This window comes from Equus asinus, chromosome 15 (genome assembly GCF_041296235.1).
Source record: "Equus asinus isolate D_3611 breed Donkey chromosome 15, EquAss-T2T_v2, whole genome shotgun sequence".
Lineage (NCBI taxonomy): Eukaryota > Metazoa > Chordata > Mammalia > Perissodactyla > Equidae > Equus > Equus asinus.
Genome location: NC_091804.1, coordinates 17,577,538 through 17,590,876, shown reverse-complemented (window position 1 = coordinate 17,590,876; position 13,339 = coordinate 17,577,538). Strand labels below are relative to the sequence as shown.

The 13,339-nt window shown below is 45.6% G+C and overlaps 1 protein-coding gene and 1 long non-coding RNA gene across 3 annotated transcripts in view; one reads left to right on the top strand and one right to left on the bottom strand.

The window, feature by feature from the left end:
- Positions 1-13,204, top strand: part of LOC123277123 (uncharacterized) — a 24,229-nt gene extending 11,025 nt beyond the window's left edge. Inside the window, exon 4 of the long non-coding RNA XR_011494569.1 lies at positions 13,067-13,204. This is a non-coding gene — a long non-coding RNA (uncharacterized lncRNA). The remainder of the gene's footprint in view (positions 1-13,066) is intronic.
- Positions 6,938-13,339, bottom strand: part of FERMT1 (FERM domain containing kindlin 1) — a 40,777-nt gene continuing 34,375 nt past the window's right edge. For both annotated transcript variants that reach the window (XM_014828716.3, XM_070485581.1), the window contains exons 12-15: positions 13,118-13,339; positions 12,126-12,250; positions 10,701-10,842; positions 6,938-9,266 (exon numbers count right to left, since the gene is read on the bottom strand). In XM_014828716.3, the coding sequence (XP_014684202.2) occupies positions 9,093-9,266; positions 10,701-10,842; positions 12,126-12,250; positions 13,118-13,339 (663 nt within the window). In that variant the 3' untranslated portion in view covers positions 6,938-9,092. The remainder of the gene's footprint in view (positions 9,267-10,700; positions 10,843-12,125; positions 12,251-13,117) is intronic.

Below are 13,339 nucleotides of genomic sequence, written 5' to 3'. Positions count from 1 at the left end.
TAACAAAAAGTCCAGAATTAGGCAGCTATTTGTGTCCCTTCAGCTGCTCCATAATAACACAGACTTCTTCTGTTTTTAGGCTCTACCATCTGTAGTGTATTCCCTTTATTCTCATGCTTATTACCTTTTGATTGCAAGATGGCTGCTGTACCTCCAGTCATCACATCCACATTCAAGGCAGGAAGAATAGGGAAGAGTGAAGGTGAAGCCAGCTGCATCGTCTTTTTATCAGGATAGAAAAAGCTTTCCCAGAAATCTCCCAGCATACTTTTCCTTAGGCCTCATTGGTCACAATGGGCCACATGACCATGCCTACCTGCAAAGAAAACTAGGAAGCTGGGGAAAGGATAATCATGATTGGTATAAACCAATAAATATCATCACTGGGGTTGGACACATTGACTCAGCCCAAAGCAAGTTCTGTTAGCAAGGAAGAAGGGAAAATGGTTTTGGCAGGTAAATAATAGTGTTGGCCACAATCTCAAAGTCTGCTGATTTTAGTTCTGAGACAGCTCTCAAATCTCCCTACCTCTCTTTCCACTGGCTCAGCTCCAGTCGTCAGTGTCTTTTAACTCAACTGTCACAGCAGCCTCTGATCTGACCCTCCAACTTCCCATGTGGCCCCCCTCCATCCATCTTCCATCAGCTGCCAGACTTATGTTTCTAAAATGCAAGTCTGATCATGGCACCTCATGGATAAGAACATTCACTGGCTGTCTCCCTACTAATGGCCCCTCTGCCAAGCTTGACCTAATTCCTGTCCTTCTCCCCACTTGGCAAACTCTTACTCATCCTTCAAGGCCAAGTCTAAATGTCCTCTCCTCTGGGAAATCCTTCCTACTTTGCTCCTGATTTTAACAAAACTAATTACTCCTTGCTTTTTGCTCTCATTTGTCTCTTTAACATGTCAGGAATAATACCTGTTATACAGCGTTACAGAGTTATTTGCCCAGCTATCTGTCTCTTGCTAGATTATGAACTCTGTTCATTGTATTATCCTTAGAAGCTAGCATAGTGCCTAGCACATAGCAGGTGCTTATGGCAGAGGAAGCTACTTGTTTCCTACTATCTATTCTCACCTTTATCAAAAAAAGAACCCTGATTTTTGAGTTCATATTTACTCTGAATAAAGACCAAATATTTCAACCTCCCTTGTAGCTAATTGAAGCCATGTGACATAATACCTGGAGCCAAAGCAGGTATTAGACCATGACATGACTATGTGAGTAGAAGCTGTGTGTGGCAGAGTGAAAGATGAAAGGATGTGAGTCCCTGACCTGCTATATAAGGCTTTATCGGCCTAGGCGTGCCTTGGGAGTTGTAGGCGAAAGAGAGAAAAACATCTCTCTTGTTTGAGGCACTGCTATTTTGGATTTTCTGTCACTAGTAGCTAAAAAATTCTAACTGATAGAAATATACAGAAATTGTGTGTGTGTGTGTGTGTGTGTGTGCGCGCGCGTGTGTATGCACATATGTAAGCGAATTGGTTGAATTACAATTGGCTGGACCCAAGCATAGCTTGACAACTGTTGGCCCACAGGCTGCATTAAGTTCTCAGATATATTGCTATACATTCGCATATTTTTCAGCCATGTGAATGCTAGGCAGGGCATGCCTCGCAAATCTATGTGGTCTCATATCTGCCCGACTGTGCCCATGCACGTTACATACCCCTGAATGCATTTGCACTGGTGGCCCCTTATCCTGGAGTGAACTGTGCTTAGGTCATAAGCAATGGATTATTCAGCAGCGTCTTGCCAAGTGTTTGCCCATTTACTCTCCTGATGTCTACCTGATTCACAGAACCATTTATAAAGGGAGGAAAAGGTCAGAATAAGAACATTTCACTCAGCCTCTAAAACCAGAGCTCAGTCCCTGAGGAAAAGTCACCTCTCTCTGGTGGAATCGGCATTAATCATTTATATGAAATGGCAGGAGCTGGGGCAACCAATTGTGGGGATGGGGGTGGACGGGGTTGTCTCAGGTCATAGTTTGGTGTTTGCTCTGTTGGGAAGAAGACAGAACCCTTCCCTCCTGTCCTAAACCCCACCTCTGACCGAGATTTGCAATAAAATGTATTGGACAAGTGGCCCAGCAAGTCCACAAGACCAGTTGAGATCTGAAGATTTTTTAGTAGAAATTTTCACTATTTTGCTATTTGAAATCTACTATAAAGTAATTGGAGGAAAAGAGTGTCTATGGTGTTTTGGTAGTCCTTACCCAAATATGTTCTGGGAAAAATCACCCCAGGGGTATTATCACAAATAACGACAATCTAGGGCTCTTGGCTCAAGAAGTCTTGCCATTCACCGGGGAATATCAAGCGTACTGCTAAAGAACACAGCTCAAGTCAGAAGGCCTGAGTTCAAATCCTCACTTCCCATCTTCTAGCTAAATGACCTTGACAAGTTGCTTGACCTCTCTGTACATAGTTCCAGTGTGTGCCTGAGCTGGCTTGTCCCTTCTCAATTCTGTGTTCAGTGATGTCATGTTGGCTGCAGTTGGAGCCTTTATACCAGGGAAATTGGTAAATCATGGCTCCTTCCCACCCACAGGTTTATTAAGCATTCATCAGCACATGATAGCACATTTCCTAATCTATACAATGGGCTGATAATACTTGCCTCACCCAGAGGATGAACTGAGAGAATCCATGGGAAACACAAGTGATAGCCCTTAGTACATGTTAGCATTCTAATTCTTTTAGCCACACACTATTAGCTGTGTTATTGTTGAGACTACTCTTTGGGGAGGTGGAAGCCTGATTTCACTGGCTCCAACATCGGTTGGCATAGCCTTTTACCCTCTTAGTATCCCTTTTGCCCCTGGGGCTATGTGACTGCCATGGCAGCCTGTCAACCCACCCTGAAATTCGAGTTATGTGACTATATGGCCTGACATTGATAATGGGGTCGTATTGGCAGAGTGATGCCAGAATTTCAGAAGAAAAGCACAGGCTTGGTACCAAGGCCCCGGATTACTACATCAGAGACGGGCAGGTACCTTGACCTGATTGTGGGGCAAATGGACCATAATCAGAGAATGCTCGAGTACAAAGAGCTACAGGAAATCACCCACTTCAAAACCCTCCTTTTACAGATGAGGGGACAGACACTGTCAGCCTGAGGCTTGATTTCCCTCTACTATTGTTTTCCAGTTTCCTTTTTCACCAGGCCAAGGCTCTTAGGTTTTGGTTATGATGAAAACATGATCAAATTCAGAAACTGTAAGAGAATTTATTGGATGGGATCAGAAAAGCAAGCAAGAAAATATCTTAAAATGGGAATGTAAATTGGTGCAGCCAGTAGAGAAAATAGTATGGAGGTTCCTCAAAAATGAAAATTAGGGGCCGGCCTGGTGGTGCAGCAGTTAAGTGTGCACGTTCCGCTTTGGTGGCCCGGGGTTCGCCAGTTCGGATCCTGGGTGCAGACATGGCACCGCTTGGCACGCCATGCTGTGGTAGGCGTCCCACATATAAAGTAGAGGAAGATGGGCACAGATGTTGGCTCAGGGCCAGTCTTCCTCAGCGAAAAGAGGAGGATTGGCAGCAGTTAGCTCAGGGCTAATCTTCCTCAAAAAGAAAAAAAATTTAAATTAGAGCTACCATATGATCCAGTGATTCCACTTCTGGGTATATATCTGAAAGAATTGGAATCACTAACTTGAAAAGATATATGCACCCCCATGTTCATTGCAGCATTATTTACAATAGCCAAGACCTGGAAACAACCTAAGTGTCCATTAATGGATGAATGGCTAAAGAAAATGTAGTATTTGTATACACACACACACTCACACACACAATGGAATATTATTCAGCCATAAAAAAGAAGAAAATGCTGCCATTTGTGACAACATGTATGGGCCTCGAGGGCATTATGTTAAGTGAAATAAGTCAGACAAAGACAAATACTGTAAGATGTCACCTACATGTGGAATCTTAAAAAACCAAACTCGTAGAAACCGAGAATAGATTGATGGTTGCCAGAGGTGGTGGGTAGTGGGGAAAAAAAAGGAAAGAAAATGTCTTAAAAGATGAAGCATCACATTTCACATTAGAAGTTTTCAGCTGCTTTAGGGCGGAACCACGCTTTGAACAGCAAGGCCTCGAGTTGCAGTCTATGTGGGTTTAATACTCAGTATCCGACCCTCAATAGCAATGAGCGTGCTTTCCATTTTGAAGCTGGGTGTGTGGGCTTTGTAACTTCTAGAAAAGAAACACTGGTTCTGCTATAATTTTTTAGATAACACTGGGTCATGTGGGCTGGCCTGGCTGCCAATATTGGTTCTTTGGGAACAGTTTAAGAAGTAAATTGGTAGCTCAGAGATCCAGGGTGTCTTTGTAAGCACCATATCAGACCTCCGTCCCCAACCCTCCTCGGTTCCTGGAAGGCCCCACTATTACAGCACTGGCTCCCCAACCTTCCATAATTTGCCTGCAAGAGTGTCCTTGCTCTCTAATAGACATAGTGGGCACAAGTGGGGATTTCCTTTATCAGCCGGGTACTGGGCAAACCAGCCACTGTGTCACCAACACTTGTGCCTTTGTGTTGAGCCCTGGCCCGGGGCCCTGTCACAATCCCCTCGTCTTGTCTCAAAGCTATATATATGTAAATTTTTTCTTTCTGGAACCTCATTTGCCTTCCATCATGGACCCTGTTTGGGGGTGCCAAGGCCTCTGACAACACATCTCTTGAATCAGAGGGGACAGGCTTGGGGCTTGGGACCCTCCTCTCCCCCAAGGCTCTGGGCTCCTCTTACAAAAGGCTCTGCCTTCTCCCCAGGGCACATTCTTGCATCCCAGGGATCTCAGAGAGCAGCCAAAGGCTTCCCCTCCCAACCTCCACTGGCCCAAGAAGAGAAACAACATCCAAAGTTCCCAGGGAGCATTTGTCAGTTGGGGCTCTCCTGAGGAGCAGTGACTGTAGGATTTTCCCTCTCTAAAAGTTAGTAAACTGAAGCACGCAGGGGAATTACAGTTCTTCAAGGTCACACAGTGAGGCAGAGAAAGGAAGCAAATCCATTTAGTTGAAAGAATCTTTCCCAGTTGTTAGTGATTCTAAAGAGAAATCTCTTCTCACTTTATGTGTTTTTTACATGGGCTCTTCTCAGGTAACCGAGTCTTGACACAACATGGGATGTGTGGGCAAATGTGGGCAGACTCCCAGAGGCTTTTTCTAAATCATCTAACCTGTTGTTTCTCAGTGTCTTCCATGACACTCTGGGCTCAAGGGTGGCTTAAGTTACCAGAATCTCACCTTTCATTTAGCAAGCGTTCTGCTTTAAAGAAGTCGAGAACTTGGCATCCCAAGGACAGCGGGAGTTCAGGGCCAGCACAGGCATTTGTGAGGACAGAGAACCAGAACAGGCTGACTTTTTTCTCTTTTGCTAGCACTCGGTATTTCCACACCGCTTCAGTGACGTACAAGGTGTTGAGAAAGGGGATGGGGAAACTTGAACACAAGAAACGGCTAAGTGCTGACCTTCAGCTTTTCTATCCACCATTTCTAGGACTTAATGGCTCTTTGGAGGTAGGGGGCATGAAAGGGAAAAAGGGGTGAAATACAAGAAAAAGAGGCTCCCTCCACCCCTCAGCCTCGAAAGATTCTAGGGTGACAGCCAGGGGGACGGGGAGCAGGCAGGAGAATCACGTGTCTGTGTGGGAAAATAATGAAAACAAATAGAGATGCTGGATGTACTGAAGCAAAAAAGAAATCTTTACTTGTAAGTGAATTTTTTAGACTTTTTTTTTTTTTTTAGCAATTTCAGAAACTATTGCAAGATGTCTTGGCTTCTAGTGCCTACAACTCAAAGATAAGTTTTCAAATGAAAGCCTCATTTGGCTACTTTTTTGACCTTGAGACTGAAAATGAAACTTTTCCAGAATTAAAAATAAAACACTCACTAGACAACTCGTTTCTCGGGCTCTCAGACGTTTTTGACCCACCCCACCTCCCCCAGCTAATTCTGGGGCCGCCAATCCCCTACCTCACCTCACCTTCTCCTACAAGTGTGAGTGACATGGGGACACTGAGCTCACGGGACGTCTGCACTGGGGCCAGGGGTGAGGGCAGGCCTTTCAAGGCTGAGCAGGGCTGGAAAAGAAAAGGTTTGCTGGGTTTAGTTTAGTGATCTCCGGAGGTAAGACTAACTTGGCTTTGAATCCGGGTTCCACGGCTTACTGGTGGTGTGACCTTGGGCAAATTACTTCACCTTCTGAGCCTGTTTTCGCCTTTGTGAGATGAGAAAGCAAGCCATTCCTGCCCCCTATAGGTTGCTGTGAGAATTGCATGAAGGGATACCTGTAAACTGGAGGTGTTACGGACCTTTTGGGAAAAGAACCAGAGTAAAGAAAATATCCAGAGACATGCCCTAGACATTCAGCCATCAAACTGGAGGCCCTCTGCTGCTCCTCTGCCTCTGGATAGTTCTTTACTCTGGTGCTTTTCCCAAAAGGTAGAAACCAACAGTGAAGTGAGGTTTCTAAGCTGATTTCTGATGTTTCTGAGGCCCGACGTGATCAGCCACTTTGCGCACCAGTGGGGAGAATGAGCTGGAATCTGGGAATCTTGAGAAGCACATGTTAACCCTGAAAGTTGCACTTCTTTTTCACAATGAAAAAAATCTTTGGGGCTGGCCTGGCGGCATAGCGGTTAAGTTTGCACCCTCCACTTTGGCGGCCCAGGGTTCATGGGTTCAGATCCTGGGCACGGACCTACGCACCACTCATCAAGCCATGCTGTGGCGGGCGTCCCACATATAGAGGAAGATGGGCACAGATGTTAGCTCAGGGCCAGTCTTCCTCAGCAAAAAGAGGAGGACTGGCGGCGGATGTCAGCTCAGGTCTAATCTTCCTCAAAAAAAAAAAAGAAAGAAAATATGCACCTTCTTAGACTTCTTAGACACAGCAACTGGAGAAGACACAAGTAGACAGTACTTAAATGCATATAAACCTTTTAATTAAAAAAGTCATATAAAATAACAAACACAGATTTACAATCTAGTGTAATAAGAAAGCAAACGAGGCTGAAAGGCACATATTAATTTAAAATTCCATCACAGGAAGTAGAAGACTTTTTGTATGCAATGTAAAAAAAAAAGTCCTTAAGTTGCTCTTTGGAATAGCAGCATTTCAGGTCTTCTTGTCCCACTTTACTCCTTTGGGATGCGGCTGTGTAGTCATGGGAGAAATGTTCCCCCGAAAATTTGGTTAAAACGAGTCGACTCCTTTGAGCGTTTTCACGGAAATGTCAGACAGCCCTGAAAAGCTGAGGCAGAGGGTGAACTGAAGGTCTAGCTTTGGTCAACCATGCAGAGCTGCACGGGGCAGCAGGCAGGGAAAATGTGACATCAAGGAGCGTTATTTTAATGTAGGACCTAAGGTAATCTTAAAGACCCGACTAGGTTCTAAAATAACAGAGCCAAGGACTATGGCAGAATGACCAACACCAAGTTTAACATGGTACGCTCTGCCCTAGTTTCTATACAACACATTTCAAATTAAGCTCTTTATGACATAGACTAGATTTTCCGAGTAACTAAGCCACCTCCGAGCTTTAAGCTAGGCCTCGGAAGTTCAGCTAGTGCCTGGGGAGTCTTCATCAACATTCACCTCTAAGGAGAGGCTGAAAGAGGAATTTCCAGCGACAACTTCTGGCTCAGGGTCCGGGGCTCCCTAGCCAAGGCTGTCTCCATGTGGCTCCTGGAATTGTGGAGATCTCTCTTCTCAGATGGCTTTGTTGGAAAATAAAGCAACAGCTAATGTTTTTGGGCATCTGGCCTCCGGCCAGGCCCCCTGAGGTTTTCATCCTTAAAGAACTTCAAAATGGAAATGGAGCCCCTTGTGTGACAGAAGAGCATTTATAAAACATAATAAAATGCTTTGAGATTTCCCTCTACCCCTGCTATTGCTTTTTACCTTTTCAAAACTGCTCCTCTGATGCTGATAAACCAAAACAGAAAACAATGGAGGCAGCTGCCAATTGGCCCACACTCATGTCTCAAAGCAGAGGGAAAAAAGTCTATTATGGGCTTTTGATTTACAAAATTGAAAGGCTTTTGCCCTAAAGGAGTTATATAAACAGACACCAAATCCAAAACACTGACGAATGATAAGGGCAAGGCTTCCCCAGCCCCTGACCGGCCAAAGGCCCCATAGACAGGAGCCAGTGGGGAAGCTATAGGACTTTGAACATGGTGGTTTTTGAGAATGGGTCTGCCCTCCTCTCCCTGACCAGCTGGGATGGAGACCTCACTGGAAGCCTCAACACTGGCTTCCTGAGCCCAAAGCCAGAGTAGAAGCAGTGGAGACATGGAAGTGAGTTGAGGAATGGGTTTCCCTGTACCCCTGTGTCACCCATGTCATCAAGAAGGACTTAAATGTGGCTGAGAGATCCCCAGGAATGGAATGAGACTTGGAGGTGGCAGCAGTAACCTGAGGGGACCAATGTCTAAGATCACATTGGTCAATGGTCACCTCAGTAGATGTCATTGTGGACTAATGACATTAAGGGCCAATGCTCTGACCCCTTGCCACCAACTGGTACCACCCCTAGACCGTGACCTCCAGGGAAAAAAGTGTATGTGTGGACTCCCGTTGCCATTTTCACAAGATAAGAACTAAAAGCAGTTCTGTTAAGGAAAGACATTTCTTTTCATACCTGAGTTTGTGGCCTAAGATGTGTCCTTGCTACATGTGCCTTTAATCTTTCAGTCTTCCCCGCTGACTTAGCTGCAAAGCAGAAAAGCACATGGACAACTTCCAGCCATACCTTGCGCAGGTTCTATAAGAACTGGAGCTACGTGCTGGGCCTGAGAGCAATCTGAGAGCCCTGTGCTCTCTCCCACCCAGCCACTTTACAGAAAAGGCAATGGAGGCCCCTTCCACGGCTGATCGCACAGAGCAAAGTAAGGAAAGGGATGTGTTAGGCAGTGTTTGAAATGAGGCGAGGATCGGGGTGACCGGTGGTGAATACACATTGTGTGTCAGTCTGGAATCTACACACTGTGCAAGCCGTGGACCCCGTGGACCGAGCAGGGAGGACCACCTCTGCCTCGCCCTTTGTGTGCAGGCCCAGCAGGCCTGCTTTGCTTCATTCCTGACCGCCAGTCAACTTGTGGAACAGGTCCTCGTCGAGCGTTTCATTCTGGTCCTTGGAACGGGTGGACAAGAAAATGTAGCCACCGATGTACTCGTGCACGATCTTGCAATCCGCACTCAGGCAGGTGAACGCAATGGAGACGTTCTGGTCAAACTCGATGGCCACCTGGGAGAGGAAGGCACAAGTAAGCTTAAACTCTGACAAGGAAAGATGAGAAAGAAGTTGCTTTGCTGGCGATGGCCCCAGAGCTGAGGACTGTTGAGGTGGCTTACAAATGGATTTCCCAAAAAAATCCACAAAAAACCACCACTTCCATTAAACACTTACAGAAAACATCTTTGCTCTCTTTGCGCCCTCTTGTGGTGTCAACACATCCTAACTCCAAACACACAGCTATTTTCTGTCTCTTATTTAACTGTCAGAACTTTCTAAGCACTCTCTGTGTCACGGGGCAGGGTGCTTTGCAGATTTTTTAAATGCAGAGTAAAAGGCCCACCTGAATTTCCTTCACCCACTGCCTCGCACCCCTTCCCAGATGAAAGTCATCAACTCTAAGCACTAGAAGAAACTGAGACTTCACTGGTTCTCAACCTTGGCTGCCCATTGGAATCACCAGCGGACCTTTAAAAATTACTGATGACCAGCTCCCACTCTGAGATTTGGATTTAACTGGTGTTGGGTGTGGCCTGGGCAGTGGCATTTTAAAGCTCCCCAGGTGGTCCTAATATGCAACAAGAGTTTAGAGCCACTGTCTTAGAAGTCATCTAATCTCAGACGTTCACTCTAGAAATGAGTGCCCAGATGGTTAACAGGCCAATGAGAGGAATCTCTGGTTCTTAAAAAAAAAAAAAGTGTGAGTCTTACCATCCCTCTGTGTTGAAGGCCTTCTACTGGAAAAATGAGAATGCCAAAGGAAGGAGGGAAGAGAGATTCTATATCAGCAACAGCAGAATGTTTTAAATCATCCGGATGCTAAGCTGCCTCTAACTTCATCTAGAATTTTCTATGATGTAGGCTCGGCCTGAACCTAGTTCCTAGGGTAGAGACAATGGGAGGCCGAGGGCTCGAGGGCTCCTAAACTCAAGCAGCTAAGCTTTTCTCAGTCTTCCCTGTGCACCTCACTTGCTTCTCTAGAAGTTTCCTCCTTTTGGGACTGGAATGCTCTCTAGGTGGGCAACCGAGCCTCCGAGTCCGCAACCAGTTAGCTCTTTTGGCAGCCATTCAGTTGAGGCCTCTTTTGTATTTACTTTGTATGACAACTACATTTCAGGTAGTTTCTGCTAAGTAATTATCAGCCTACAGCTTATATAATGCTGTGCTGACTCGGAGGAAATTAATCGAACGGCTCAGCAATTTTAGAGTCTGTCTGTGCGGAAAGTCTGCCCGGAGACCCAGCCCTGCAGACTAAGCACTTGGTCTGCACTGGTTAGGAAACCGCCTGGAACTGCGTGTGATTATTTTAGCAGACAATTACCATGAGCTTGTGGTTTCTGAGTTCTAAATGTAAGAACACCTTTTTAAAATCAGAACCACCTGCAATTCTGAGGGAACACACGTTTACGGGCTCAACCCTGAATATATCGAAAACTTGCACTTTACCTGCCGGATTTCCCAGTTTACGTTCCACTGTTTCATATTTGTGAATCTCCATGTTGTAATTGGAATCCCAGTGGCTGCATCGATTTTAATCAACCTATTGTATGAAACTCCCAGAATGTCATCTTTCTTGCTTCCTTTAAATCTGAAATAAAAAAAAAAAATAGTTAAAAGCAACTGCTTCACATACAACCTCTTCAAGATAATACCAACATTTCTAAATCACTTCTGAAGAATGGACAATGAGGGTGTAGCTTTCTACAGAAGAGCATTTTTACTGCGTTATACAGAATAGGAAGAATGGGGAGAATTAAGGCTGTCAGGCAGACATTCTTTTTTTTTTTTTATGGTGAGGAAGATCTACCCTGGGCTAACATCTGTTGCCAATCTTCCTCTTTTTTTGCTTGAGGAAGATTAGCCCTGAGCTAACACCTGTGCCAGTCTTCCTCCAATTTTTGTATGTGGGATGCCTCCAGAGCATGTCTGATGAGTGGAGTAGGTCTGCGCCGGGATCCGAACCTGCAAAGCCAGGCCGCTGAGGCACCATGGGGCCAGCCCCCAGACATTAAGTGAAACTGACATCAGAGAAAAGCAAAGTAAGAGAAGCTTATGTCAGTTCAAAATTAGCACCGACAGCGTATGCCAGGCACCCTTTTAGGTGCTGGGAACACAGTAGAGACCTAAATAGATAGAAAATTCCTGACTGCATGGAGCCTGTGTTCTAGTGAGGGGAGAGGGTCACAAATAAGTGAAATATATATGCCAGATAAGATCAAGAAGGAAAATAAAACACAAAAGTCAGACAGGGAATACTGGCAACGAGGTGGTTAGGATTTTAAACAGGGAGTCAAGGAAGATCTCAGCGAGAAGAGACATTTGATCAAAGAACTGACGTGCAGGAGGGAGCAAGCCATGTGGGTGTCCAGGCAAAGAGGACTGCAGGCAGAGGGCACAGCCAGTGCAAAGGCCGGGGCATTTTTGTTTTTGGTTTCTGCATGCTCAAGGACCTGCCAGGAGGCCAGTGTGGCTGGGCACTGTGAAGGAGGCAAGAGGATGTCAAATTGCAGAGGTGAGATCTTGTAGGGCCATTGTAAGAATCTAGCTTTTACTCTGAGCCAGACAGAATGCCTTCTGATGGTTTTGAGCAGTGTCCTGACACGGTTTGATGTAGATCTTAAAAGGATTCCTCTGCCTGCTAAGCTGAAAACTCAGGGGGATGAAGGGAGAGGCAGCCAGACCTGGCACTCTGAACAGAAGGGACGGAAGATGGTTATGAGAGCAGCCAGAAGGGCTTGGGCCATTTGTGAAAGGACAGCATTCTAAAATAAAGAGTTCTACGTTCTAGACGAAGTGAGAATAAACTGGCCTCCAGGAAAGGCCCTTATAATCGAACAGAAAGTGAGAGAAGCAAGTGAACACTGTGATCACCTGACAAGGTAGTAGGTGAGGCCGAATTCAGGGAGAGACTGCCACGCCTGGATGAATCGCAGCTTGGCTTCGACCAGGGGCATCTGGGCCACGTTCTGGTGGGCTTCCAGAATCCGGGCTGCCAGCTAAGCAGAAGCGGGAGACATCAAACTCTCCTTAGCATGTGCTTACTACTGTATAACCGTCCCACTAGCTCAGATTCCCAAGGAGAGAAATAAATGCAAGGCCGAACTGCAGCTCTACAAAGACCATTCATTCACTCCTTCATTCGCTGGCCCTCTCTTTTTCTATAAGACACGTAAATCCCTGGGGAGAAGAAGGAACAAGACCAGCCAACACACCAGCTTCTAAGGTTCATGCAGATGGAGAGTTCTGGGTCCCTCTTTCTGGGGTCTGTGGAGTGTCCACAGACAATGGTTGTACTTGAATCAGTTCATCTGTGTAACTTAATCCACACTTATGGGAGCATAATTAAAAATCTCAATTTGTGGGAATGAAAACTTTTTGTTTGTTTTTAAAAATTGGCACCTGAGCTAACATCTGTTGCCAATCATCATCTTCTTTTTTTTTCCCTTCTTCTCCCCAAAGCCCCCCAGTACATAGTTGCATATTCTAGCTGTAGGTTCTTCTGGTTATGCTATAAGGGACGCCACCTCAGCATGGTCTGATGAGCGATGCCGTGTCCACGCCCAGGATCTGAACCAGCAAAACCCCGGGCATGAACTTAACTACTCGGCCACGGGGTGGCCCCTAAAATATTTTATTTTTAATTAAATTAAATATGGGAAATTGTCACGTTCAGTCAGCAGGACAGTCACCCCTAACAAAATTAACAATAATCTCTTAATATCATCTAATACCCCGTCCACAGTCAAATTTCCCCGTCAGCTGACTTTTCATGATGATGGCCTTGATCATTTTAACTCCTCATTTTATTTCAGAAAATAAAGAATTCACTGTGAACAATCTTGCCCCAACAAGATCAGCAGTACCTGTTTCGACTTGTGTTTTTTTGCACACCGAGGTGACACAAAACATTCCGGGTTCACGTCCATGTTTTCCAGGTTGGAAGCCACAGGAGATGCCAAGTTCCGGTTCTTCATCCTCAGAAATGAAAGGATATTGAGGACCTCCGGCTGGTAAGAGCTGTCTGCCATGGTTTTGCCCTTTGACGCCAAGATGCAAGCAGCCATCCATTGGGCGTACTGATTCTC